Here is a 25,200-nt window from a genome sequence, read left to right on the forward strand (position 1 = left end):
TCTTCCCATTGCACTCCACTTCCCAATTCTCATTACTGGCAATATGATTAACGGTCCTGCTTTAATAATGTCCAGAAAGAGGGCCACTCTTCTCACCATCAAATCCATTGCAGCTTTCTCTCAGGTAAACCCTTCTCTTTTTTTCCATCATCCCAAAGCCCTGAGTTCTTCAAAGAACTCTTTGGATTCTATCAAAACCCTAGCTTTTGTCAAACACATCGGTACTGCTGCTGAAAGAACAGATTTCCAAACAGATCCTCATATTACAAAAGATAACCATAGGTTTGAATTCCAACATAACTCAAATGGGTTTCAAGTAGAAAATCCTGTAGATTCTCAGCAAAGCCCAAATGGAGTTTACGGAGAGAGCCCTAGAAATGGGTTTTACAGAGAAAACCCTAGGCAGAAAGATTTTCAGCAGAGTACAATTGGGTTTTACAGAGAAAACCCTAGACAACAAGAATTTCAGCAGAATCCAAATGGCTATTATGGAGAAAACCGTGCAGACCCCTGGCAAAACTCAAATGGGTATTATGGAGAAACCACCAGGGATTTTCATCAAAACCCAAATGGTTATTACAGAGAAAACCCTAGAGAAAATTTCCAGCAGAACACCCCGCATGGGTTTTACCGGGAAAATCCATCAGAAGTTCAGCAGAATTCAAATGGGTTTTATGAGCAGAAGCCTGCAGAGTTTCAGCAGAACCCAAAAGGGAATTGGAGAGAGGACTTTCAGCAAAACCCAAATGGATTTCGGGGAGAAACGGGTGAGTCTCCTTTGGCGTGTGATGGCAGACCTAGTGAAAAAGCTGTTGAAACAGATGGAAGTGAAGGGTATAAAGGCACTGTCAATGAACTGGATGATTTTTGCAAGGAGGGAAAAGTGAAGGAAGCTGTCGAAGTTTTAGGTTTGTTAGAGCAACAAGGCATTGTTGTGGATTTACCAAGGTATATACAGTTGTTGCAGGCATGTGGTGATGCAAAAGCTCTAGAACAAGCAAAGGTTGTTCATGATCACATCTCGAGATCTATGGTTCAAGTTGAAGTCTGGGTTTATAACAAGATCTTAGAGATGTACTCCAAATGCAGTTCGATGGACAATGCTTACTATCTGTTTGAGAAAATGCCTGAACGTAACTTTACATCTTGGGACACCTTGATAACGGGGTTTGCGAACAATGGTCTTGGAGAGGATGCTATTGACATGTTCAGCCGGTTCAAGCAGGCAGGGCTGAGGCCTGATGGGCGTATGTTTATTGGGGTCTTTTCTGCATGTAGTGTTCTGAATGCAATTGATGAGGGAATGCTGCATTTTGAATCGATGAGCAAGGATTATAGTATTGTCCCTGCCATGGAGCATTATGTGAGTATTGTGGATATGCTTGGGAAATCGGGGTATTTGGATGAAGCCATGGAGTTCATCGAAAAGATGCCTGTTGATCCGACTGTTGATGTTTGGGAAACATTGATGAACCTTAGCAGGGTCCACGGAAACATGGAACTTGGCGATCGCTGTGCTGAGTTTGTAGAAAACTTGGACTCATCCAGGCTAACAGAACAATCAAAGGCAGGTCTTTTGCCCATTAAAGCTTCAGATCTAGCAAAGGAGAAAGAGAAGAAGAAATTGTCTGCACAGAACCTTCTAGAGGTCAGAAGTAGAGTGCATGAGTACAGGGCGGGAGATACTTCGCACCCTGAAAAAGACAAGATTTATGAACAATTGAAAGGCTTGAGTGGGCAAATGAGAGAGGCAGGGTATGTTCCAGATACAAGATTTGTCTTGCATGACATAGACCAAGAAGCAAAGGAGGAAGCTTTGCTTTATCACAGTGAGAGGCTTGCTATTGCTTATGGCCTCATCAGCAGCCCAGCTCGTTCACCGATTCGTATAATTAAGAATCTTCGTATTTGTGGTGATTGCCACAGTGCGTTGAAGATCATATCGAAGATTGTTGGTCGGGAACTCATTGTACGAGATGCTAAGCGGTTTCACCATTTCAAGGATGGGCTCTGCTCTTGCAGGGATTACTGGTAGAGAGAGAAGGTATCCAAACTTCTATGATCAGTTTTTCTCAATTTTTTATTTTGCCAAAATGGGCTTGATGGAAGGTAGAAGTTTCATAGAATGATCATGTTTTGCTTATGTGGGCTCCCATGCTTAAATTATTCCTGTGCCAGGCTTATGTACTGATGAGAAATTATTCATGATGCTAGGCTTATGTACTTGTGAGATTGACTTGATAGTGAGGTTGGTCGAAACAACCCGCATTTCTTGTTAAATGCATGTTTTAAGGCTTGGCTTAGTGTAGCTTTGGAAGGATTAGTTGGATTGATCATTGTAGGTTCATATCAACTCTGTGTATCAACGGAAGATTTTGGGGATGTCAGATAGATATATTTCTTTAGAAAATTTTCTCAATGATTATTGTTTGCAGCCACCTTTCCAGATGCAACAAGCACAAGAGCCTTATTTGTGCCTACTGGGAAGATGTGTGAGAGATCTGGAAGTTCATCAATCAGACCCTTGGGTAATGTATCCTAACCTAACAATTAGGCCAGCCCACTTATCAGGTGGGCCACACATTTATGTCAAATGTGGACTGTCTGCCATCTATTTTCTGCCCCGTTTTTTTGGTACATGCGAGGCCTACCTGATAAGTGGACCACCTAGGTTTTTGGGCAAAGGAGCATTCACTGTGCTGGCTGGATCTCACGTGTGCCATGTCGGCATGTGTATGTGTTTGTGCTTGACGCATTCAGATGCATGGTTGCATAGTGTTCTTTAAGTTTCTTTTTTACCAGGTAGGAAGGTTCCCTTGAAATGTTGGATGTCTGGGCCTTCTGGCTGTGTGACCATTGCTCGGCTGCTAATTTCATATGAGTCTGCTGGTATTCTGTCAAAACAACTTCAAAATTGCATGTGATGCTGGAATCTCTTTATTCCTTCATCTGGATTTGCTCTCATTTTGATGATCTGTGTTTTGCTGGAGTTCTGTCAAAGCAACTTCAAAATTGCATCTGATGCTGGAATCTTCTTATTCCGAATCCTTTATCTGGTTTTGCTTTTATTTCGACTATCTGTGTTTAAACTCCCCATTTTTTGTGGGCAATCATGGATTATATCTCTCTCGAACCATATTTCAAGTACACCTTTGATGCACAAGGACTGCTCAGTCAGTCTAACCCTCCCCACTTTGGAGGCCCTGCTGTTGTAGGGTTTTTCATTTCAAAGATATATGTCCTTGGGGAAAAGTGAGAAACCCGAATTTGTTGGCGAAACCAGAAACCAATACATGGTTGTTGGTCATCTTGGTCAGTCTCCTGCCACTAATTGGTTGGGGGTCATCTAGACCATTTTCTTCATACACCTCACCATCAACAGAACTCACATTGACATATTCATATTCCAATATTCAAGGGCAGGGCCCACCATCTGTTGGAAAGGACTTCGCACTAGAAAACAATGCGAATGTTGAATGCTAATTCCACATTTCAAATGACAAACATAAACGCACCACACTTGCCAACATGGAACGTATGTGCAGGATCCAGGATATTCATCGGATGCTCCCCCTCTGCATGTATCCTATCCTAAAATTGGAGCATCCTTCTCAGCAGAATGTAACGATTGTCTGTTGGTTATCATTTTTCTAACTCCCGTGTCTTCATTTTTCTACCACATTTTTGAGCCAAGGAACATTCAACATAGGGACCAACCATCAAGCACCTGGGATCCTGCACTCCATGTTGGCACATGTGGTACTTCCCTAGTTAGTTTTCGTTATCTCTTGTCAATGAACAAGAGATGATGTTGGCCCACACTGCAAAAAGGTATGGGCTAGCCTCCTCGATATCCTCCGAACCTCGTGGGTGATGCTGGGGGACCATAGAAGACCTCTTGGCTTGGCTTATAGGAAGGGTTGGAAAAGAAGGGGGAGTGGGGCGATGGCTCATTTTTGTGGCAGCTCTATGGGCTATTTTGGGAGAAAGGAACCAGTGTTACTTGCGGAACTCATGTTGGTTGGAATTAGAGGTGGTCAGGAAGATCAAGCAGGATCTGATGGATTGGGCCTCTTGTTTAAAGGTTGTTGATGTCTATAAATTATCATCTCTTTGGCTGTAGTTGTTTTCTTTTGGGCTGTATTCTTTTCCACCTTTGTTCTTCTAGGCGGTTTTTCTAGCAAGAGCTTCGTTACCTTTCAAATAAAAAAGAAAAGAAGGAAGACTAAAAAAGAAATGAGAAGATTCTTACCATGATTTTGCTAATACTAATACAGGGCACGCCTTCCGATTAATCCACCATTTCTATATGTGACTAAAGAATGCTGTATTGTTGGACTTGAGTGCTTAGGATTTGGTTAAAGAAGAGGATTTTCTGTTGATCATCTTAGTTCAATTGAGAAAGAAGCTTTCTTGGGTCTGCTTAAAGGAGAGGTTTTTCTGTTGGTCATCTTATTTCAACTGAGAAGGAAGCTTTCTTAGGTCTAAAATGAGGAAGCTTTCCACTTTTGCTGACAAAATGAAGCCTCTCTTCCTTTTGCCATTTTTCTGCAAGGGTCATAAAATGCTTAAGCCAAGCGATTGTACAGTAAGTACAGTTTGGGTTTTGAGTTCGTACAATTTCAGGCCATGTTCATTGATCCAAACTGCCCATCTAGCAAAAATCTCCTCAATGTTAAAATCTTAAACCTTTTAATACGTGTGTTATAAAGAAGCGGCTAACAGGAAAATACGGCGAAGGGCCCCATTGAACCAATAAAAGGCTGGATATTCTATAGCTAGGATCTTCCAATCTAGGGTATTTTTGTGTAGGGGCCATCCGCATTGAGCCCCATGATGTCAATGTTTTGGATCACTGAACCATGGGTCCGCTTGTACAATCTGAAAGCCAAAATGTACAAACCTTTGGCCTAAGCTCTGTATGATCTTTCTCCTTAATTTTTGTGGATTCATTGGTGTTTTTCCTTCTGCAAAACCTTTAATAAAAAAGAAAAAAGATTTTTCCTTTGTAAAATCCTCTTAGCATACCAAAAGTAGCATCTTTTTGGTCATTTTCATCTTACCAAGGAAATTTCTATTGTCCTTTGAGACAAACAGTCCCTTGGGAAGCACAAGGATTCTTTAGTTGATATTTATCAATCATTTAGCTTTAGCACGATTAGTGTTTTTGTGATTGACCAGGAACTTTGTTGGTTACCCACCATTCTAAGTTAGTGGCAAAAATAAATACTTCATTTTGATGATTATTTTAGGGGGCGTTTGGATTGTAAGTTACTTTACATAAGCTACTTATGCATCAAGTAGTTTATTTTAGTTTTTACTTATTCAACAAATAAGTATGTTTGGTAAACAACATACTTATCAGCAAAAAAGTAGAAAAATCCGTTTGGCTTCCAATGTCACATAAGTACTTATCCCTCAAGTTTGTTCGGTCCACCCTGAAAATCCACTTTCCGTCATGTGGGCCCCACCTTTGATGTGGGTCGTCCATCATGCAGGGCTACCTTGGATGTGGGTCATTCATAATCGGCACCTTTGATGTGTACCGTCGATTATGTGTAGGCCCACCTTGATGTGGTCATCCATCACCTGGAGTCCACCATCAAAATAAATTGTCCATCATGTGGGGCCCACCTTCAATGTCACCGCTCATCATGTGGAGCCCACCTTTGATGTAGGCTGTCTATCGTGTGGGCCTACAGGGTGCCCCACCTTCGATGTGTGATGTCTGTCATGCGGGGCCTGCCTTGGATGTGGGCCATTGATCATTAGGGGCCAACCTTTGATGTGGGACATCCATCATGTGGGGCCCATCTTCAATGTTATTGTCCATCATGTGTGGCTGGGCCACCTTAAATATCCACCTCTCCTCATGTGGAGCCCACTTTTGATATGGACTGTCCATTGTGTGGGCTCCAGCTTCAATGTGAGTCGTCCATCGTGCGGGGCTTTCTTTGGACGTGAACCATTTATCATTAGGGGCCTACCTTTGATGTGAACAAGCCATTATGTGGGCTCACCTTGTTGTGGGTCATCTATAATGTGGGCCCCACCTTTGATGTGGGTTGTCCATTGTGTGGGCCTCACCTTTGATGTGGACTGAGAGGGAGGGAGAAGCAAAAAATAAAAACTAGTACAGATGTGAAGCCACAACTTGATATTTCATGTAATGGAAAGCAACAGCAACCCAACCCCTTCACTCATTTATGTCTCCACCATAGGTGATAGGTCTCATGTGCCCTCTTTTGTTCCACATACCCTTGTTGTGTTGATGCTTCCAAGACCCTTTTGGGTTTTTGTTGTAGGGAAATGATTCTGTAGTCAGTCCAGCCTATATGTGTGTTTTTTTAACTGTGGGGCATCATGATGGTCCCACAAGAAGGATGCTCCGCATTGCTACGTTTCTCCTGCTTCATGTACCTTATTATTATTATTTTTGAAAATTTTCCTTTAAAGGTGGTTTGCTAGCAAGGCTCTCCCCCAAGAGGCTTGCCCGATCTGTTTGCCAATCTGCCCCACCATGTGATGATGCAGACCGTTCATCTTGATCTGCTATACTATATGATCAATACAAAAAGAATCTCAATGATCAGAGATCATCACTGTCAATGCCTATGTGATTAGAATGCTTGTGGACCAGTACTTCTAAGTCAATTTGTATGGATTGGATCTTGGATGAGTGGGGATTTTTCCACGTGAACTGTCTAAGTTGGGGACTTCTCGATGAGGGAGAGGTTTGGCTAGCCTGGGACTCTGGATTATCCCATGGTAGGGCAGAAGAGGGATAGGTTAGCTAGCCTTTAGGCCAAAGCCTTGACCATGTCCGTGTCATAACATTTACTAATGTAGCCGCATCATAGCTTATGTGCCAAACATCTTCCAACTGGTCCATTGATTCTAGGGTGGAACCCCTATGCACATGTCCTTACCAAATTTGAAATGTTGGAGGGAAACGAAGTCTGCATGTGCTTAGGATTCCTGCCAACCACCAAAAGATGGTGGGAGATCTTGGTACACAATCTCATGTATTGCGGTGTGGATGTGCTGCTTGTAAATGTATTAGTGCAAAGGAACGATTGTCGAACTAGTTTTGATAGATCATGGTCACAGAAAGAGTAAGTTCGATATCAAAAGTGTATAAGAATGTCAAAAGTGTATATGATGTACTGCAGTTGGAACATGGGGATTTGTGCACAAGCACACATGGAACGGATGTGCCCGATCAAATGTGATCAGATTAATCGTCTTGGACAAGTGGTTAGAGATGTGATGCATCGCTTTTGTTTTAGCCTCCCACTAGGGAGGCTAAATAGCCTTAGGTGTCCACTCTAGACCACCAATATACTGATGGAAGGATAGCTTTATATAAGTAGGTGGGTGTATGGGAATTGGTGTACCTTACTACCATGGGAAGGATGAGTTATTCTCATAATGGAATTCTCTATCCAGTGCTTTATATATATGAGTTTAGGTTTAATGGAAGAATTGTACTTCTAGTTCTAATCGTAGAGATTTTCTTCCTTGAGAAAGAGAGAAAACGAAAAGAGAGATTTCTCCCATCTTCTTCCTCACACCAAAAGGCCATCACCTTCCTAGTTGAGATAAACACTTGGTTCACAAATCTAGCCCTAGAGTGGTTGAGATTTAGCATTTCTACTGGGATTTTCCTTTGTTTTTTGACAAGTTTGGTGGTAGATTATTCATATTCATGGCTGCATTTCTGAGGTAATATTTCTCCATCATCTGGTACTCTTTTGCTTATGTTTATGACAGTTCCTCTTGGAATCTACCAGTTTATGACAAAGATGGATTTGTTTTACTCAAATTTGTCTGGAGTTTTGCATGCTCATGCCTGGGGTGAAATATTGAAATTCCATCCTGTAGGAAGAAGAAAATGCCCACCAAAATAGATTAGACAACTACAATCACAAATAATAGAAATGAACAAGAGTAAGTTTTAACTCTAATTGTAATTTTCAAGTACCTTATTAACAACCAACTAACTGAGAGATTCCGTAGAAAAAAACATTTAAAAGAGATGAATCACAATATACAACATTTGTTAATGTGCATGAAATGTTCCTGGATTTTTAATTGCTTAGACTGCCACAAGAAAAAAGTTACTTATATATGATGTCCACATACATCTACATGCATTGCGAAATGTCATGTGTCTGAAAGTTTGCACAAAATCCAATAATCCACTCCTGATTTTCATATAAAAACAATTCTGTGCTTTTGTATACATGATCTATTCAGTTGAGATACATGACTCCCAGCTCTGATCACACCCACACCCTCTAATCATGGATTATTGTTGTAATTGCAAATCCCGCACAGATATGTGACTCCAAGCTCCAATCACACCGACGCTTTCTGCTCTTGGGTTAGTGTTGTAATTGAAAATCCTTCACAAGACGAGAGATGAAAAAGATTGTAAACAAGCCAATTTAAAAGATTTTGTCACTTCTCATCGCATAATAGTCATTTTTGAACTTTGAATATATTTATGAAGTAAAACAACTTGAGGCTTGTTCTCATACTACGTAGGTGTTTGGTTGACAAGTGATAGAGTTGCAAATCTTTTCATATGATATAAAAAATAATTCATGATTTTGGGATTTAACTCTTACTATAATTCCCAAAATCATGAAATGATTCTTTGTGTGAATATGAAACAGCTCTTTTTTTTTATTTTTAAAATTTTTTTTATTTTTTTATTTTTTATCCTAATACAAGAGAGAATGACCCTATTTTGCAAAATTTGGAAGTTCTACTTGGGCACTGTTTGGCAGACGCCTAAAAACGAGTTAATCACATTTTAGTTAACAACTATTATGTATAAGAGAGCTTGATCTCTAATACATAATTACAGTTTATGAAATTGAGATGAACAAGTTATATATTAGAGATCAAGATCTTTAATACATAACCACTGTTAACTAAAATGAAATGAGCGCTGAAATTGTGTAAAATATTATAAGCAAGAGGAATAAAGAAGACAAAAGAGAGAGGAAGAAGAGAGAGGAGAAAAGAGTGGAGTGACTTCTCTACCCCCCACATCCCCCACTCTTTTATCTTATTAGGGCTTTCACTTAAAATGCTGAAATTACAATATTATCCCCCTTGCTTAAGTAACTTAAAGAGAGACATAATAATGGGCCTAAAACTCTATCGAAACATGTACATTAGGCCCAACAGCCCATAGTGCCTACACGTGGGACAATTTTAACATTTAACGCTCCCTCTCAAGCTAGAGCACAGATATCATGCATGCCCAACTTGGATATAAGCTTCTCAAATTGAGACTTTCTAAGAGCTTTGGTAAACAAATTTGCTATCTAATCATAGGACGAAATATATGAAGTGACAAGTTTTGTATGAAAGATTTTATCCCGAATGAAGTGGTAGTGGACCTTATGTGCTTTGTCCTCTCATGGAACATTGGATTGTTGGCAATATGCATAGTCGCTTGATTGTCATAGTGTAATCACATTGGACTTGAACCAAAAACCCCAATTCGTCCAGAAGTGATTTCAGCCAAACAAGTTCACAAGTTGTGTGCAGTGTTCGAAATATCGGTATCGCATTACGTATAAAACCCTTAGGCTATGGATACGTATCGGTTATCGCATGGGATATATCGGTTGTATCATGTAATGTATCGTTATTGTTGGAAACATTGGGAAATTGGTCAAATATTTCAATGAAACTTTAGTGATTGTTAAAAATGACATCAATACGCACTTATAAATCAAAACATTACAAAAAACAAGTGCGCATAATAGGTTTTTTTTGTATGGGGTCCTAATCCATGTGTTGTCTAATTGAACTGTTGCATGCATATTCAAAGTCTATTCATATAATTTATAAATGTAAGAAGACGTGTGGAAACACAAACAATACATTCAAAAGCAAAATAAGAAGCACTAGATTAGGTTACATGTTTGATTTTATGTTTGGACATGCAGATTGCAACCAATTTGTGAGAAATTGGGAAATTTTGATTTTTTTTTTCAATTTTCTACAACTCAGTCCATCTCCTCCAAATCTCAAAATCAACGCTCATAATCCATGATTTTTCATGCAAAACATGAAAAATCATGGATTTGTAATAATTTCACTCTGATTTAACATGATTTACAGAAAAAAGGATAAAAAATTGAAAATGCTCGTAGGTTCAAATATGTGGGATATATCCCACTACTTGTGTGTTTCGTATCGCACAAGTGGGATACAAGATATATCGTGGGATATATCGGCCAATATCGTCGATATTTTAAACACTAGTTGTGTGTGCCATGGATTTATATTCTACTTCAGCATTGGACCACACAACGGCATTCTACTTCTTGCTTTTTTAGGTAACCGCATTAACACCAAGAAAGATGCAGTAGCCTGTAATCGATCGCCTATCATGTCTTGACCTTGCGTAATTCACATTTGAATAATTAGCCACCTCAAGCTAGCCATGAGATTTATATAGGATACCTTTTCTAGGTGCACACTTTAAGTATTTAAGAATCCTCATAATTGTAGCTAAATGTGAAGCTCCGGGAATTTGCATAAATTGACTAACCGCACTAACAGGAGAGGAAATATCAAGCCTGTGATAGTTAAATAGATGAGTTTATCAACGAGTCTTCTGTACATACCAGGGCCTGTCAATAACTCTCCTTTTCGGGATCAAGCTTGAGATGAGGCCTGAGGGTCCATTGGTGTATTTGCAGGTTTGACACCTATCATACTTGTCTCTTTCAACATATCACAAACATATTTCTCTTTGGCACAAATTCATCTCAATTTTAGATCTTGCTCCTTCGATACCCAGAAAACACAGAAGACAACCATGATCTTTAATTTGAAACTGGGAGTGAAGACATGACTTCAATTTCTTAATTTCTTCCAAATCATCACCTATAACTACTATGTCATCCACATATTTTTTTTCAAAGGTGATAGTTTATTAATCAAAGGCAAAAAGAAAGACAGAAAAGAAAAGAAAAAACCAAAAAAATCTAAAGGAAGCCTAAGTTAAAAATACAATAACAAAACAACCTCAGGCTGAGACCCCAAAACAGACAGCTCATTCACGATGCCCAATCCCGAAACAATAGAATGACTCGATTGAGAACCCCCACACTCGCGATGCTTTTGTTGCGAAAGCATCGACCGTTCCTTTCTCCCTAAACCAACGACAATAATGCTAAGAGGGCAATTCTCCATCTTTTCTTGCCCACCTTCCCTCCATCCTTTGAATGCCAAGCAAGGAAGAGATCTTCGATGGAGTGAGGCATGACCCAAGAGACTAACACCGTACCAAGGACTCCTGCCCATATGTCAATCGTAAAAGGACATTGAAGAAAAATGTGAGTGACTGACGCGGTGTGGCGATGACAGAGAAGGATGATGCTAGGAAGAATCATCCCACATGTACAGAGATTGTCAACCGTTAACACTTTTTTCTGCCCACCAACCAAACAAAGGCCACTTTTTTTTTTTTTTCCGGGAGGGGGGGTAAGGGCCAGACCTTGCCACACAAACTTCGGAGAATAACAAGATCAGGTTGCTCCAGCTCCTTGTAAAAAGATCGCACTGAGAAGGACCCTGATGCTGTCTTCTTCTAGTAGATTGAGTCATATGGGGATAGGGGGATAGAGTGGCCCTGCAAAAGAGACAACAATGAAGCTAAGACTTCGATTTTGTTATCTCTCAAATCTCTTCTAAAAGGGAGAAGCCAGATCACATCTTCACCTCAAATAGAAAAGCAATCAGCCATCGGAATATTAATATCCAAACTAAGAGAAGCAAGCTCCGAAAAGGAAGAAGACAAGGGATGATCTCCAATCCAGGAATCAACCCAAAATCTAATTCTTTTCCCATCTTCCACCAAGAATTTCATTCTATCAATGAAGCTAGATCATATCTTCACCCTGATCCAAAATGGAAGAAGACAAGGGATGATCTCCAATCCAGGAATCAACCCAAAATCTAATTCTTTTCCCATCTCCCACCAAGAATTTCATTCTATCAAAAACCGGAATAGCAATTCTGTTTATACCTTTCCATATAAATGATAACCGATAGGAGGATTTTTTTAATCCACCAACCCATCGGAGTGGTTCCATACATGGCAGCTACTACAACTCTCCATAAGCTCCTCTCCTTGGTGGCAAACTGCCAAACCCATTTCCTAAGGAGTGCTTCATTAGCTAAACCAAGGCGTTTAATACTTGCCCCCCCTTGAGAGAATGAAAGGCAAACCTCTTTCCAGCTCAAGAGGGGGAATTTTTTCTCATTAGAACCACCCTGCCAAAGGAAATCCCTCATGAGCTTGTCTATTCTAGCCAATACCGATTTAGGACATTGAAATAGAGACATGAAATAGATCGGCAGGTTAGACAAGCAATCCTTGATTAAAGTTAATCTTCCTCCAAGGGACATGAGTTTACCTTTCCAAGAGGATTGCCTATTTTCCAGCCTTTCTATAATTCTATCCCAAATGAATAATGGAGGCTTACCGACACATAACAGAAGACTAAGATAAAAAGTTGGCAGATAGCCTACCTTGCAACCAAAGATATTGGCCAAATGGGAGGATTCTTCTGATGATAGATTAATCTCAAAAAGCTCACATTTCAGTTTATTTACTTTAAGAGTTAAGACTAGATATTACCTCAAACCAGCAAACCGACATGCTAAAAAAGTCTGTCATATGATCCTTTGCTTCGCAAAAAAGCAGGGTAGCATCCGTGATTTGAAGGTGGCAAATACGATTAGGAAAATTCCCCACGTGAAAGCCTTGAAACAGACCTACTTCCTGCCTTTGTATCAGAATTCTTCGAAGGGCTTCTGATACGAGAATGAAGAGAAAGGGAGATAGCGGGTCGCCTTGATGAAGACCTCTTGACAATTTGAAAAAACCAACAGGAGAACCATTAACCAGAATATAAAATCTAGCTGAAGATACATAAGAAAGCATCCAGTGTCTCCATTTTGATCCAAAACCCAACTGAGACAACCTGTAATCAAGAAACGACCAGTTAACACGATCGTAAGCTTTTTCTAGGTCTAGTTTACACAAGACACCAACCCTCTTAGCTCCATGATATGAATCCAGACATTCGTTAACTATGAGGACTGCATCCAAAATTTGTCTTCCGGCCACAAATGCACTATGAAATTGAGTGATGATTGAGGGAATAACCTCACGAAGTCTAAGGTTGAGGATTTTATTTAAAATCTTGTAAGGACTATTGATTAAGCTAATAGGACGAAAATCCTTAAGATTGACAGCTCCATCAATATTAGGAATTAGTGCTATCAATGTGCATCCCATTTCTGAAGGAATGTAACTCAATCTGAAAAAATCATCGATGAATAGAAATGGATCCTTGCTGACCAGGTTCCAAAACCTTTGAAAGAAAATTAGCGGGAAGCCATTTGGCCACGGGGACTTCTCCTTTTCAAGGGAGAGGACTTCTTCCTTCACTCCTTCCAAAGAAATAGGGGGCTTTGAGGCCATCTTCTTCTTCTCTTGAAAGAGAGATGAAGGAAAGGTTATCTGACCGGGGGCGATCAAAACCATCATCTGTGAGAAGCGATGAGAAAAAAATCACAATCGCATCAGTAATTCCAGATTTATCAGTCAAGGTTTTACCCTCTACTGATAAAGAAGAAATAGAGTTCACTCAAGCTCGAGCACTGACTATCCTGTGGAAAAAATTCATATTCTTATCTCCTTTAGTTAGATCACTTGGGATCTTCGGCGCCACTTTATCTCATCTTCCTTAATTCTAGAGTTATATTCAAGGGAGTACTTAGCTTTGTGTCAAGCCGCAGAACCCGGTACCCAAGTAACGACACCCAAATCCCGAATTCGGAGGAACTAAATAAAAACGCAAGGGAGGAGTGTTTCCCGCGTGTTCGCATAGTCAAATTAGCATTCCACTCACAAGCCACAATTAGAGTTGCATTTATTAACACAACATTTATCAAATGACGAGCAAAGATAATAAATTCTCACAACCCTACTCCCCGTGTTAAAAGCTGATTTTGATGTCACAATCGAAATTGGAATTGACAGTATGTCTTGTGCCAGCACCGAAAGTCCATGGTATTCACGAGTTCTTGACTTCCATCATTGCAAAACATTAAAATCCTCTTCTTGTAACATTATGCTTGGCTCCTTTAGATACTTCTCCACTTTTAATTTAGTTTTTTGTGTCTTTGTTTCTTCTTCGTCTAAGAAAGGCATAAAATCACAAAGTTGCTTTCCTCCAATAGAAGTACTACACCCAGATTAAAGAGTAACTACTATGTTAGATGTTGCAGCAAAAGTACCAATATATGAAGTGAACAACTCTTCAACTGCAACACGAATAATGGCGGTCTCCGTTGAAACTCTTTTAGAATTGGAATAAAATGACTTGAAAACGTATCTAACCATTGCCATCTTGTATTGTGGATCTATAACAACTACAATGGCCATTAGTTAATGGCAGTTGGCCCAATACTTGTCGAATTTCATTTGCATTCCTAGAGCCATCACTTGTAAAAAATCTAGACCCTCATAAGCACACTTTTTTAGAGCGTCCATAATGAAAATAAATTCTTAAAGAAACTAATTTGCTGTAGGATGCTTATTCAATTTTTTTTTTCTTTATGCAGTCGTAAAAAACTCTGAGAAACTGGTGAACTTGTTTAGCTTTCATCCAGTCTTCATCACTAGGCACAAATCTGTATATTTTATCATGCATCGTAGGTTCAGGGAATACAAATTTAAATTATGAAGTGGTATCCAACATTTCATATGTTGAATTTCAGCCAGTGCAAACATCTAACTTCAATTGTTTTTTAGATTTCAAATTCAAATGTTGGATTATATCATTTCACGTACTCAATCATGAAGGGGACCCCCTTATATATTTGACGCTATTTTGTATGTTGTCGATCATGGAGTCAATTGCTTTAAGCCCTTTTTGTATAATTAAGTTTAGTATGTGGGTGCAACATCTGACTTGAAATATCTTACCTTCAAAAAATAAATTTCCAACTACCTCGAATTGACTACATAAGAAAGAAACCAAAGTGTCATTACCACACTCAACAAGGCAATTGTAGATTACCACACTCAACAAGACAATTGTAGATGCAGTCCAATGTTACCGCACTAGTATGAGGAGGAGGAACAAGGTGTGCCAAAATGGTTACGTATCGGCCGTAACGTCGTATCAGCCGTTACCCGATTTTGTACCCGTATCGGCCGATACGGGCCCGTTACGGGCCAATAACGGTAACTTTTTTTTTTTCATTTTAAGCTTTATTTTTGCTGTTTTTTTGAAACCTCTTGCTTCCAAACTGTTTCTCACTCCTTCTACTACTAATTTCGACCAACCTTGGCTAGGTATTTGAGATAAAAACATATTATGTTACGGATTTTCTTGAATCAAAGCTCGGTGGGCCATTTTTTAGAAATTCGTCAAAAATAGGTATTTATACTTTTTTTAATATGTTTTGTTGTTTTAATCATGCCATATGATGTGTTAATCATAGTGGAACTTGTTAATGTGCATTTTACAGATTTGGGGTGCCATTTAATAATTTTTTATTATTTTTTTCTATTTACGCATGAATTTTGGCCCTTTTTTTAAAATTCGAAAAATCAATTTTTAATGGTTGTTTTACTGTTTTAATCATGTCATTTGATGTGTTAATCATAGTAGAACATGTTAATGTGCATTTTACAGATTTGGGGTGCCTTTTTATATTTTTTTCTATTTACGCATTTATTTTGGCCTATTTTTTGAAAATTCGAAAAATCATTTTTGAATGATTCTTTTGCTGTTTTAATGATGTCATATGATGTGTTAATCATGGTAGAACATGTTAATGTGCATTTTACAGATTTGAGGTGCCATTTTATATATTTTTATATTTTTTTTATATTTACGCACTTATTTTGGCCCTTTTTTTGAAAATTCGAAAAATCATTTTTTAATGATTCTTTTACTGTTTTAATGATGCCATATGATGTGTTAATCATAGTAGCATGTTAATGTGCATTTTACATATTTGGGGTGCCATTTTATATTTTTTTCTATTTATGCATGAATTTTGGCCCTCAAAAATAATTGCAAACACCCAAATGTAAGATATTTTCATATTACATTCATTCTAATATATCTATCATTGATGGTAGATAGTTAGAAAATTAAATATATGAATTTTGTAGTCAAATTCAGGTTATCTGGTTCATAAATTTATCAGACAGTCCGATACAACTTCTCACCAAAGAGTGGACCGTTACACCACCATAAACATGTTCCAATTTATAAATGAATGCATATTTGGAATGCTTAGAATATTCCGGATTTAATCCATATTTTTTTTTATATTTTTTTGGCAAAAAAAAAAAATTGTGCCGTTACGGGCCGTTATGCCCCCGTATCACCGTTACGCCCCCGTATCACCGTTACGCCCCCGTATCCGTATCGGTTTTGGAGGTCACCGTTACGCCAACCAATACCGATACAGGACACCTTGAGGAGGAACATAGCGAAAGTTTATAATCTCCTTTTGAAGTTTTTAATATACGCTAATGAAGTGTGTGGTTAATGACATGTATCCATTTCTTTGATTCGATGCTGTCCATATATCCGAAGCCAAACTTATTCTTGATAAGAAGGATGCTAAAAGAGTTTTCTAGTTTTCTATCTCAATTGTATACATCTTTATGCACTCTCTTTTCATAGTAAGATGAGAGACCTTCTCACATTTGAGATTAAAGAATTTGCAAAATCTCATAAAAACTTTGCTTTCTACTATTCTAAACGGTTTCTCCTTAACTATCAGCAATCTTGCATACCATTATTTCAGTTTTTCTTAATCATACTTATAGGTGAAGAGTGTAGCTTGAGAGTCGTCCTTTTCAGAAGCGGTAAAAGAAAGCAGTTGCTGGACTCCACCAGTCGATGTTCTTGGTCTCTCCACACATTATCAAGATGCCTCTGATAATGAGTAGTAGAAGAATCAGAATGCTTGCCATACAGAGTTATACGATACTTGCATCTAACCTTAACCGAACCATCTGGTAGCGTGTTCTCATCCAAAAATTCCCATACCGCTGATGTGTGTGTGTGTGTGTGTGTGTATATATATATATATATTTCCTTTCATTGAACCTGAAGTCGTTTTAACTTTGTTTTCCCTCACATCTTCCTCCACAATAAGAGGAGATGTGACCGACACACCGGCATCGGTGGTACTTGGGTTTTCCTCACTAGTCATCTATAAATCAAAAGATAACAAGGGTAAGGTAAGATCAGAGCTTTTACAGGTTGAAGTCAATCACACACATACATGTGTGTGTGTGTGTGTGTAAATATATAGTATATCGGGGCCCTTCCATAAACTGCAAGACACCAAGTGTCTTAAATAGTCTCCTAATCAATAAATACGCTGAGGAACATGCATATGCATAACTATAGATTGTCCCTGATTGTTTAAAATTTTGTTTGCTAATTGTCTCTAAATGTCTCACCTATTCCTAGTTGTCTCTATCTAGAGATGCTAATTGTCTCTATTGCATTCTGTAGCATAACATGTACTATCCTCATGCAGTTTACATGCAGGTCGAAATTTCAGAAGCATCTCCCCATATTCTCTAGATGCATGTAAAATTTAATAATAATTAGTTGCCACATGTAATCCATTATACATGGATAGAGGCAACCAATTAGTAAAGAGCCACATATTCGGAAAAAATACAAGGAGATGCTACCGAAATTCCAATTGCATGTAAACTGAAAACAAGGACAATCTAAGTATATTGTATGATACCGAACTGTCCAAAATTGGACAATTTAGGAATCCATAATGAATAAACATTTAGAGTCGAATGATTGTACTTGTTCAACATGAATTCCTAGAATGGGGGGATGCATTGCTAAACTACTAGGTGACCTAAATACTAATTTGCAACATCAGTTAACAAAGAATCATAAGCATAAACATTTAAAGAACAAATATCGAAAAATATAAGAGAAAGAATGAGATAATGATTTAAAGCACAAATATGGAAACATGAAGTGTGCCAAAAAATTTAACTTTCTACGGATTGAAGAATAGAATAGCCTACCTAATGGTTCGGATCTGATCTTTAGGTTCCTGGATTGCTTTGCAATAGCAAATTGAAGTTCTAAAAATCAAGCTGACCAGACAATTTGTTTTGAGTTTAGCTATCTTTTCCAAAAACTTGGCATTAAAATCAAATGTTGCTCCAAATTCAAAACCTTCAACTCAGACCCCTAAAGTCAGTCACAAAAATAAGTGCATTAAAAATGAAGAATTGCCAAAAAGTTTAAAGTAAAGGAAATCTTTAAATGGATCATTCTCCCATTAATTGGTAAAGAACCCTTCAAAGACATCTACTCTTCTAACTTCATACTTAGAACCTATGAAGTCAGGAAAGGTAATTAAAACACTAGAGTAGTTTAGACCAGCAAAGCTCCCATGCACCTCCTAAGCTTATCTTCACGCATGTGGCAAACATGTACAACATCAGACAAAATTAAGCAGCCTCACCTTGGTCGGGTCATAATCCAAAAGGTAAAAACAAGCTGCTTGGAAAATTCACATTTGTTGAACTAAACCATTTCTTGAAAAATATCAATGGTCAACACGACTAGGTTGAGCTGTTGTGACCATCCATTATCTTTTCCCAAGATTCTCCCTTTCAATGGTGAGGATAGTTTGATAAATGTGATTTTGGGATATGCCCATCCAAGGAAAGGTCTACTTATGATTAGTTTGAATCTCATTCTTGTTTGCCATGTGTATGAAAATTGTCACGTTTTTCCTTCTTTTGAGAAGCCGATAACTTAACCCAAAAAAAAGTGACAAACCTTGTAGTATAGCCTTAATGTGATATATGTAGAACCTTCAACAATTAAATGGTTAGGACTAGGTTTGAATTTGCAGGTAGTCGTCCAGATCTTAGGCAATTGCTTGTAAAATCGTAGGTCACTACAACCTAAAATATAAGCCTAATTCTTCCTAGGTGACCAATCACCAAGGCAATGATACTCATATCATATCATGAGGGGGCAAAAAAAAAAAAAAATGGAATACCCAACTTGGATTCTCTGATAAGGGGCCCAAATGATGGATCCCCTTCCTCAAGACCTTAAAACTAGATCTATCTAGATCTCTACACCTACTAGACTTTTTAATGGGGCTAAAAGCCCAACCTGAGACAATTGTTAGAAATAGTTCAACACTATAATACTTGTGAATTGCAACCATATCTTGAGAAATTAGATCTAGGCACCCTGTTCACAATGGCCGTACCTGTATTCCACTAACATCGCCAATACTGAATTCCACATAATCATTTTGATCCAACACCAAAATCCACAAAAGCAAAGCCCTTGAAACCAATTTCCTTGCTCCATAACAATCTCTGCTTGGCTTGTTATAATCAAAATTCAATCAGCAAAACTGCAATTATGGAACACCATATTGCGAAGTAAAAAACAAGAATCTTTACAAGATTTAACTATCCACAACAATATATTCCATAACCCCAAATTGCTACCAAAACCCCCAAAACCTAAACCTAATTAGAAACCATTTCCTTCCCAACAATACAAGCAATGTTCGAATTATCTTCGATATTATCTTTATCTCTAGCTTAGCGATACCGATAACACTGGTAGCGATACCGATAACGCTGGTAGTATCAGAAAATCCAGGTATTAGCAATATATTGCTAAGTATCGCCAACGTATCAATATCGCTAATATAATCGCCAATATTTTCAACTATGTAAATTCTAGGTGTCGCTTGTATTGCCAATGCATCAATATTGCTAATGTATCACCAATATTTTCAACTATGAATATTCTAGGTAATGCTTGTATCATAAGTGTATCGACGATATTTCAATAATATTGCCAACGTATTGATATCATCAAAATTTTATTAGAAAAAAAATTTATTTCAACTTTTTTTTCATGGGCACATGATTGTATGTGGTGTTTAAATTGTTATTGATAATATTGATAATATTGTATCACAACACGCGCGATATTGAGACTACAATCTTTCGTTTCCTTTCCAATTGTTGATGATTGCATGGTGAAATATCATATGTTGTTGATATTTTGCAATATCAATAGATGTTTGAATGGAAAGTTGGATGGTTAAATAGGCCGGATGGGATGGTTGGACTGATTTCTTACAACAACACGTGCTTTTAAGGCCCCATTAAATGGAAACTTGTTATGTATGCATTCTTTTTGCAAATTTTTTTAAAATATTATTTATAAATATACAAATATGTATATTTTAACATCTCTTGAAGTTTCGCCGAAAATTTAATCGTTTTCCCCATGTTTCCCCGCATTTCAGGTTATCAGCGATATTATCGGCGATATCGATATTGTTTCGGTATCCCTAGCCATCGAAACTTGTAGCGATACCGATACTTCAAACACTGAATACAAGAAATCCAAACCCTAATCCCGACCAGATACTGACCCTATCCAACAAAGAATGGACATCCAAGCACGAATTCATCCTCGAAGGACCTAAGAGACGCAGATCGAAAATAGAAGAAATAGATCAAGAACAAATACATATGGAAAAAATTATATGAAATCTAAATCCTTAGAAGAAGGGAATTAAAAGAAAAAGGGATAAGATTTTACAGAAATTTGATTTGATGATTGAATCGTTGGCATTTGATTTGATGATGTAGAGAGATCTGGAAAAGTAAAAAATTCTCTCCTCTCACTCTCTCTGTAAAAAGAAGGGTTTTGGGGGTTTTCTTTGGTTATTGGCTTATTGCTGGTATTCAGGGAAGAAACAGAACCAAATATGTTATTTTATTTTATTTTATTTCATTTTTTTATTGTTATTTTTTTTTAGAACTATTTAATGAGCCGAGTCGAGGTCGAGTGACCCAGTGCTTGACCTTGACTTGTTTTCTGACTCGTGCTCCGAAATACGACTCGCATTGACTCTTCCCATTGAGTTGAGGCGAGTCAAGTTGAGTTGATCGAGTTTCTCAAGCTGACTCGGGTCATGACCAGGCCTACGACTCACATTGGCCAGCGCCTCCCCCCCCGGGTGGAATCCGTGTGCTAGCTAGGTGTGCAATTAGCCTAACCGCAATCAGTCCAATTACACGCAACAAGCAATTCCTTTTACAAACAATCTACACACGACAAACCATCTAATTCACAAGCGATTTACAAGCAATGAGCAATCCTGTTTGTAAGTAACAAGCAGCCTAATTTACAAGTAATCCATTGAGACAAGATCCCACGATTAATGGCCCTCCCTATAAATGGCAACTTAATAGTTTCAAAGATCCTTTCCATCAAATTCCAACTAAGGACGTACAAAGGGTTCGACCCAAGGAAAACCACTCAGGCAGAAGAGTACAGATAAAGGACACAAACAAAAGGGGTCCATCCCGATAACGTCAAGGGCATCAATATAACAAAGTGGAATTCATCTGACAGGTCAGACCTCTAATCCTGGGTCTGTTTTTGTTAAATTCACAGGAAGGGGCATTCCAAAGCCACGATGATTTATTCATAAAAATGGTGGTAAAGCTACACTGATAGCTTATAAGCAACTTATATTTCCCACAAATCCTATAAATCACAGTAGTCCCCTAATTTATGGGCCTGTCATCAATTTGGCATGTATATTTTCTAGGATAACAGGTTAGAATACATTATGGGGGAGTTACACAAAGGAGTTCCAGGTAAACGTAAATTTCAGAAATTACAAGCGATTCAAGTCTAAGCAACAAACAAGGCGTGTACAAAATTCAATACCAAACTAAAATGTCGGGGAAAACTTGAAGGATAGATCTTTACCTCTTGAAATCGGGTTTCTAGGTTCCGAGCGCTCCAACCCGGATACGCTTCAATTGTGGTGGATTATGCGGTTGCAAAATTTGGAAAAACTAAGGAAATCTAACCCTAACGCTTCAACCTGAAGGTAACAGGCGAATCAATCAAATTAACCCAAATTAGAAGCTAATCGAGGATCTTCGACTCACCTAATTACCCGAATTGACTCGATGTGACGACGTGACCCCGAACCCGGGCCTGCCCGGACGATCCAACGCCGCCACGAGCTCCAGCATGCAGCTGGCCAGTTGCCATAGACGAATCCGACTTCAGAAACCCCACATGCATGCGCAATGACCCACTCCTCTCTCTTAATCTCCCTCTCAATCTCACACTCCCTCTCTCAGGCTCAAACTCCCTCCCTCTGACCTAAAAATGAAAGAAAAAGGGTTGAAAGGGGCTTTTATAGCTTTAGATAGAAGTTTGGTGGTTGCAAGTGTATCGAATTTTGGGGATTGCTGGTCGGACCGGCAGGAGCAGTCGGTTGGACTGGTAGGAACTGACAAAACATAGTTTTCTCAGATTACCAGGCTAACACAGTTCGTCGGATCGATAAGGTTGTAGGTCGGACGGACATAACTTGCTCTCACTTGTAGATGGGGCTTTTCGTTGCTTTATAGCCCTAGGGTTCCAACTCATGCTTTCTATTAGCTTATTCGTTCAAATTGGGCATTCCGTTTAGTGCACCTACGCGCGGATTCTATCTAATCACACAACGAAGTCTAATGGGCCGTGGGTCTGATGACCTGGTGCTCTTTGATAGTTAATATAGTTCGATCAGTTAGGGTATGAAGTTCAATCGGGTTATGGGTTTTTAGATTTAAGTCTTGGCTCACGATCGCTTGGTCTTCAAGAATACGCGCATGTAAGCATGTGCAATTGCCTATTTCGATCTTGATTTTACCAGTAACACCTGAGGACATTCAATACCCAAGTATTGGAGGGCCAAGGTATTACACTCTTATAGTTTGATCTTCCTCATATAACTTACCTAATTCTTCCTTGATGTCTAAGTTTTGGAACACGCTCAGGATAGTATCGATCTCCTTTTCCCTGACACCAAAAGCCTCACGATGGCAACATTTTGATTTAGTTAACAGATGAAAATCGGCAACCACACGCATTTATATCAGACCCTAGGACCAAATCATGCCCTGAAAACATCCAATCCAAGATAGAGATTCTTCTACTACCAACAAAAGGGAGAAATATGCAAAAATCAGCGAATAATTGAAGCTCTCACTAATTTTGATGGCCTGGATCATACGCCTTACGTGTGCAAATATATAATTGGACAAATCTAGTTGAAAATGGGTTAAAATAACCAAGAAGCAAAAATGTGAAAAAGAGAACAAAAGGTGGGGGAAATGAAAAACGACTCTCATAACAGGACTTACATATGCTTAAAGGTCCTGAGCCGTTACACATGGTCATAATGGACCATTACGGGCCTGTTAGGGTCCGAAAATTTTGACACAGGCTGTTATGATTCACATAAGAGCCTGTCCTGTTACCGTTATATGACGGGCATTACATAACCATTTTTGTATGCCTTGCTTGGTGATTGTGAAGGAAAGTGTTACACACCCATATCCACCTGCAGAATTGCGGTAAATATTCCACTAATGGAGTGATTTTTTGTTTTTCAAATTGAACTTCTGTAAGGTTTTTCGAAATATAAAAAGAAAATGTAGAGCCAGGACCACCAATGAATGAAACAGGAAGAGATGTTAGAGTGGTGAGTTCTGAAGAGCCACAAATTTCTTTATGAGAGCCATTGATTCCACCACGAGGACCGACAACTTGAGCCTTGAAAGAGGATGTAGCCAAGAGAACCAAGTCTAATGGCTCTTCATCGAGTGGGGATAAGCCGCAAATAAAAAGGCTTCGTTCTTAATCTTAGGCAATTTCCATTTCATTGGGAAGTAAGTTCATGCCTGCCTATATGCTGGCCCATTCGATCTTGGATTAAATATTTGTAGTACATGGTGCATCAGGAGCCTTTATCTTGACTACAGTCCTGAAAAACCCAGTAGCACAACCGAAGGTAAACTTTTGTCTTCCTCAAGTTTTGTAAACATCTTATTTTGTGGCACTGTTTGCTTGTTTCTGGGTTTCTTAGGTGCAAGCCAGTCTTTGGGGATTGGTGCAACCATTCCAGGTCTCGGTAAACTTACAGAAGGAAGTGCTACTACTACAGGTATCTAGTTTAATTCCTTCCTTCAGTTATTCATATCATTCAGTTTAGCTAAAGTTTCATTCATTTTTGGCCTCATTCTCTTGTTCCTACATCTACTATGCCAATTGTGCCCCAGAACATCAATGCAAGAAGGGATCTTTTGTCACCTACTGTATTCTTGAGTGAAGCTCCACAAACTTTAAACTTGGAGAAAAAAATCTTACTTCTGAAGGTGCTGAGATCCAGTCGATTGATGTTGTGGCGGTTGATGTACAGAGTACCAGTCCTGAAGTGCCGACTGTAACATTTACTTGCAAAGGTTTGTTAACTCCTTCAGTGCCATTAAGATGAAGAGAGTATGTTCCCCCACTTTTCTGTATATTGTTCATACTAAATTTTATAGTGAGACCTCATTTCATGTGCTTTCTTATTCACAACACCATTTCATATTTGTGATCTGACTTCTGTGGGAGGACAGAAAACTACAGGCGAAGTGCACACTCCAATCTTTTTGAGCCTCCTAATCAAACTATAGAGCCTTTGGGGAACAGGATGAACAGAACTTCTTTCCAAGCTTGGGTAGTGATCACTCTGGTTCGATTATGGTTCCTGCACTCTTCTACCAATGCAATGATTGTGGAATTGATGAAGACCATTGAGCCACCTCACCAAGGATGACAACCTGCCAAGGGGGAAAGCATTGTGGTGAGCCAGTGGGAGGCCCTGTATCTCAAGGTGAATCAACCATTCCTTCTGGCGCTGTATGTGGCCTACCTTTAGTAGTGGTTTGTAAGCACTCTTCTAGAGGTGCTTCCTCTTCAAGTCTTCGTTCTTTGAAGCGGTTTATAAGCACTCTTCTAGGGGTGCTTCCTCTTCAAGTCTTTGTTCTAGCTGAGTACAAGCATCACCATCTATCCCGCTGGCAGAAAGAAGCTAGAAGATGGAGCAAGCATATCTCACCGCGGTTTCCACCTATTCATTGAAAGTCTGGAAAGAAATGATTTGGGTGACTTGTGGATGTGCAGGCACATTGCTGACTTCCAGCTTAAGGACACGTAAGGTGGGTTTGAATGTGGAAGCTAGCTGAAGATG

The 25,200-nt window shown here is 38.9% G+C and overlaps 1 protein-coding gene across 2 annotated transcripts; it reads left to right on the top strand.

Moving 5' to 3' along the window:
• LOC131237359 (pentatricopeptide repeat-containing protein At4g32450, mitochondrial-like) lies at nucleotides 1-25,200 on the top strand. Of its 2 annotated transcripts, XR_009167194.1 has the most exons (3): nucleotides 1-2,044; nucleotides 24,052-24,129; nucleotides 24,245-25,200. XR_009167194.1 is itself a non-coding variant. In XM_058235077.1 (1 exon), exon 1 carries the CDS (start codon nucleotides 44-46, stop codon nucleotides 2,033-2,035), a length of 1,992 nt encoding a protein of 663 aa, XP_058091060.1. In that variant the 5' UTR covers nucleotides 1-43; the 3' UTR covers nucleotides 2,036-2,393. The 2 variants fall into 2 exon arrangements, 1 of the variants encoding a protein (XP_058091060.1); XM_058235077.1 differs by lacking the exons at nucleotides 24,052-24,129; nucleotides 24,245-25,200 and having other exon boundaries at nucleotides 1-2,393.

Source organism: Magnolia sinica, chromosome 2 (genome assembly GCF_029962835.1).
Source record: "Magnolia sinica isolate HGM2019 chromosome 2, MsV1, whole genome shotgun sequence".
Classification (NCBI taxonomy): domain Eukaryota; kingdom Viridiplantae; phylum Streptophyta; class Magnoliopsida; order Magnoliales; family Magnoliaceae; genus Magnolia; species Magnolia sinica.

Bases quoted from the DNA above. Each gene is read 5' to 3' on its own strand.
- LOC131237359 (XM_058235077.1), top strand. From the start codon at position 44: ATGATTAACGGTCCTGCTTTAATAATGTCCAGAAAGAGGGCCACTCTT.